General features: G+C 33.9%; 1 protein-coding gene across 1 annotated transcript; it reads right to left on the minus strand.

Annotated features, from left to right (window-relative positions):
* Window positions 1-3,236: 3,236 nt before the first annotated feature.
* On the minus strand, window positions 3,237-4,500 carry LOC114543515. The gene is made up of 3 exons (XM_028562468.1): window positions 4,336-4,500; window positions 3,848-4,038; window positions 3,237-3,583 (listed from the first exon to the last, which is right to left on the minus strand). The coding sequence occupies exons 1-3, from the start codon at window positions 4,439-4,441 to the stop codon at window positions 3,449-3,451; spliced, it is 432 nt and encodes a 143-aa protein (XP_028418269.1). The 5' UTR covers window positions 4,442-4,500; the 3' UTR covers window positions 3,237-3,448.
* Window positions 4,501-5,019: the final 519 nt, after the last annotated feature.

Genomic DNA, 5,019 nt, shown 5'->3' on the forward strand with positions numbered 1-5,019 from the left:
AGAACCATTAAACTGGGAAGAACCCGCTTACGCCAACAGGCACGCGGGAAAGACGGCAATAGAAGTTTCCATCAGCAAGACGTAGATGAGTCATTAAATCGGAGCTTGTCGGCTCGAGTCCTTGGCTCGAGTCCTGACTCGAGTCCTGGCTCGAGTCCTGACTTGAGTCCTGACTTGAATCCTGCCTCGATATTTAGGTACCCTCACTAACATGGTTCAAGAATTTTATAAACTATACCGATCTTGACAAAGCTTACCCCAAAAAATGAAATTTGACACCCGTGTTATGAACTCTAATATTAGGGTAACTTTTACTAATATGCTACAAGAATATTATAAACTATATCGATCTTGACAAAGCTTACCCCAAAAAATGAAATTTGACACCCGTGTTATGAATTCTAATATTAGGGTAAGTTTCACTAATATGCTACAAGAATATTATAAACTATACCGATCTTGACAAACCTTAACCAAAAAAATGAAATTTGACACCCGTGTTATGAACTCTAATATTAGGGTAACTTTTGCTAATATGCTACAAGAATATTATAAACTATATCGATCTTGACAAACCTTTCCCCAAAAAATGAAATTTGACACCCGTGTTAGGAACTCTAATATTAGGGTAACTTTTGCTAATATGCTACAAGAATATTATAAACTATATCGATCTTGACAAACCTTACCCCAAAAAATGAAATTTGACACCCGTGTTATGAATTCTAATATTAGGGTAAGTTTCACTAATATGCTAAAAAAATATATAATAAACTATATCGATCTTGACAAACCTTTCCCCAAAAAATGAAATTTGACACCCGTGTTATGGACTCTAATATTAGGGTAAGTTTCACTAATATGCTACAAGAATATTATAAACTATACCGATCTTGACAAACCTTACCCGGCCCCAAAAAATGTCAAATTTCATTTTTTGGGGTAAGCTTTGTCAAGATCGATATAGTTTATAATATTCTTGTAGTATATTAGCAAAAGTTACCCTAATATTAGAGTTCATAACACGGGTGTCAAATTTCATTTTTCGGGGTAAGGTTTGTCAAGATCGGTATAGTTTATAATATTCTTCTAGCATATTAGTGAAACTTACCCTAATATTAGAATTCATAACACGGGTGTCAAATTTCATTTTTTGGGGTAAGCTTTGTCAAGATCGGTATAGTTTATAAAATTCTTGAACCATGTTAGTGAAAGTTACCCTAATATTAGAGTTCATAACACGGGTGTCAAATTTCATTTTTGGGGTAAGGTTTGTCAAGATCGATATAGTTTATAATATTCTTGTAGCATATTAGTGAAACTTACCCTAATATTAGAATTCATAACACGGGTGTCAAATTTCATTTTTTGGGGTAAGCTTTGTCAAGATCGGTATAGTTTATAATATTCTTGTAGCATATTAGTAAAAGTTACCCTAATCACAGATGAGGAGGAACCGGTCATGTTTCCTTGCAAAGGTGAGATATATAACCTTATTGCAATTCAGGATTCAGCTATATGCAGTATTGGTATAATTACAAGGGTGATTATTGAAAATTCTGGCATCGCTCGATCGACGTCGGACATTACAAAATATTAATTGGAATAAAATTTTTTTTGTCTAACTAGCATTTCGATGTAAACCAAATAGCCAACGTGCATTTTAGGGAAAAGATGGTATTTGCAGATGGTTACTATCGCCGTTTGGGATGTTACCCGAACCAAAGGGGAAAAAGAGCCGACATTTGTCTTGCGTGCGAGGAAACTAAAGTAAAGGCAAATGTCAATGCCCAGGATTGGGAGGTAGGTACCCTCGAGTTTGGACTCGAGTTCGAGTTCGAGTTAAATTTCGAGTTCGAGTTCGAGTTAAATTTCGAGTTGCTTTTTCGAATGCTTTTTCTTGTTTTATAGGAGAAGAGCTAATATACAATCATAAAATTACTGCGTTAAACGCCACTTCCTTTGCAGTGGCTACCTCTATATAATGCACATTTCCAAAATATCTACAAATCCGCGTTCTTTTTGGAAATTTCTCCAGAGGTCGATTACAAGGTAGACTGTGCAGTATATATTGATGACGGAGTTCTTCGTAGATGAACATGCACGAAAAACTTTACACATTCTAGCGATAGTCAGTATGCGAAATCTTGTAAATAATATATTTAACTGGTCTTTACTATAGTTGTAATAGTGGTTAGGAACCTCCCAACACACACACCACTACTTTAGCTATTACTTCATTAAAAGTATCTAGTTACAAGTAATCCTTAAATTTTTCAGTAACGATAACGGTAAATCGTTGCATTGCAACGCTAACTAGTTATAAATAAACAGCACTACCCCCCAAGATTTCTCTAAAAAAGAGCAAAATATTTTATTCCTCTTTGCCTTTGGGATTGTATAGGACTTTTAAACTAAGTAACTGTACTTAGTCTATTAGACCGGACATAAACAGCTAGAAACAATGACAACGGGTACGAATAGAAAATAATAAATATTTATGTTTAATTTTCAATAATTTACATGCCTTTTTTGCGCCATTTCACTCAGGGCTCAGGCACGTTGTTCCGAACTTCAGAAAATAAACAAGAGTCGGAGCAGCTGGGAAAATACCGGAAATGCCGAAAATGATTACAACACAAGTATATATTAGTGTATTACTTTGCTTCATTAGTGATTAGGGTAACTCGAAATTTTATATTTAACTCGAAGTTCAACTCGAAGTTCAACTCGAACTCGAACTCGGATCCAAACTCGATGTTTCGGGATTCCCCCCAGGATTAGACATTTCATTTTACCTTTTTTGCCGCCAGCCGTGCTAAAAAGAGAAATTCGACTGCGAAAAGTGCAAAAATTGGACCGGACCGTCACATCTGTGCTTCGATTTCTTTTTTTGTCCAACTTTTGACGAGTACTACAAAGGAACCAAAATAAAGGCCCACGAACCATATTGTGCTTGACAGTATCTTGCTAGGTTAGAAATACTGACTGTTTCTTTAGGTTTCAGACAATACCGGCACTCAAAAATATTTCCGCTTTCATTCAATCACAGAAAGGCTTATGGTACTTAAAAACAATTTTATATTCATTTAAAGCACAAAAAAATTATATTTCGCACATATATCAGTTTTTTCTATTTGCACACAGCAATTCCCTCATAAAACACAGAATTTTCCCTTCATTATTAACACAGTGTTAAGATCAGTCAATCAGTGATATGTCCCAAGTTGTCACCGTTTCTTCAACCTCTCATGAAAAACATTAGTTCTTCATCCACAGTAATGTGGTATCAAAGTAATCAAACAATATTTTTTTGCATAATGTATTTCTCTTGCCAACCCTTTTCTAAAGCAAATACAATCCTAATCCTATCTCTAGAATATTTTCAGTAGCAACAACATACTGTACAACACACTAAAATTTTCTTTAACTTATTACCAAAGTATTCTCAAAATTTAATGCCAATTTCAGGATTGCATGACAAGAACTGGTTTCCTTGATTCGATCCAATTTGGAAAACTACTCCCATGTTGTCTACCATCAATGATGAAATTTGGCATCCCAGATCTTCAAGCACAATAATCTGGAATAAACATCATTGAAACAAAATGTAGTAAAATAAATTAAATAATAACACAAAAGGTTAGGAAGATTAATGATTGTAGATTTACAACAGATGCTAGAATCGGTTTCTTTAAACTAGGAAAACAGCTGAAAGAAATTTAATATTCATTAATAATGGTGCTTGATGATGATGTTTCTTGCTGAGTTGCAAATTTCTATTTCATTGATATTGTTTGAAATGGTAAGATGTTACAACTACTTATAGTATACACTTATTTAGTACCTCTTCCTGAAGTTTTTTAATATGTCTTTCAATAATTTTCCTCTTTTGAACCTCATCCAATTGATCGATTTTCACACAATTTATTGCCTTTGCAGTTTCTCGGTACTTTTCTTTCTGATCACTGTTTTGATGTGACCATTTTTCTGCAGCAAGCTTGTTCTTTTCGGAGTGCGATAATCCTTTGCACTCATCTGCAAGACACAAAACAATATTTTAATAAATGTTTAGTACTTTAAATTATTAAACTATGTACACCAAAAGGTACCTGGTAAAAAGGTGATAGATTAAGAAAGAGGCATCAAGCAATATACAACAAAATATATACTTTAAAGCTGGATTTACTGAATGTACTGTGCAATCATTGAATCCGTCCCTGATCATTAACCCATTAAGAGGCAATGCATGACTGTGAGCTCTACTAGGTGTGTTGCATGTATACAGTATATTCCAACAGGTCATGCACTATGTAATCTTGATTTGAAAAATACCTGATTTGAAAAAGTTACTGCAAAACAAGTTATATGCATTTGGCCCTTGTATACTTTTAGCTCTTTTCAATTGTACTGCAGATTGTTCAGTTTCAGAAGATGTCATTCCCCCTTTTAGTCTTTTTAAATTCCGTTTCTGATTGCCAATCCACACCTGCAATTTAAAAACAGTTGCACAGTGCTTACAGTCTATGACACCATTTGGTATGTAAAACAGTAATCACGTAGAAAAGGTACCATAATACAAAATTGCTGCTTTCCTGGTAATTTTATTTAATGCTCAAAACATAATGCAAGTGGCATAAGTTTGATTCTTCTAGAAGACCTTGATAAAAGTCTGGCAAAATAAGATTTAATACTGGATAGTCTAATAAAACATCCACAAACAAAAATGATAAGGTATGCAGATAAAAACAATAGCATTGACAATGTGAATTTTTAATCTCTACTACACAGTGTTAGTTAAAGTCTGTTCCACACTATGTAAAAATTCATTTACAATACATAGTTTCCTATAACTTTATGGTTTTCGTGTTTGGAAGGCCTGATTCAAACATTGGTTTCAACCAATCAGAACAGCATGCTTTATATTGATGTTATATATTTCATAAATATTTTCCTAATTATGCAAGCCCAGGCTGAATTTTACACTTATAAAATACTGTATGTATTTTTGGGTTTCAA

This window comes from Dendronephthya gigantea, unplaced genomic scaffold (genome assembly GCF_004324835.1).
Source record: "Dendronephthya gigantea isolate DGI-Jeju-01 unplaced genomic scaffold, DenGig_1.0 000471F, whole genome shotgun sequence".
NCBI classification, from domain to species: Eukaryota; Metazoa; Cnidaria; class Anthozoa; order Malacalcyonacea; family Nephtheidae; genus Dendronephthya; species Dendronephthya gigantea.

Coding starts and splice junctions, on each gene's coding strand:
- LOC114543515 (XM_028562468.1), bottom strand. CDS start 4,441: ATGACATCTTCTGAAACTGAACAATCTGCAGTACAATTGAAAAGAGCT. Junction 4,039..4,335: donor CAGTAACTTTTTCAAATCAG/GTATTTTTCAAA, acceptor TGTGTCTTGCAG/ATGAGTGCAAAGGATTATCG. Junction 3,584..3,847: donor TTAAAAAACTTCAGGAAGAG/GTACTAAATAAG, acceptor TGTTTATTCCAG/ATTATTGTGCTTGAAGATCT.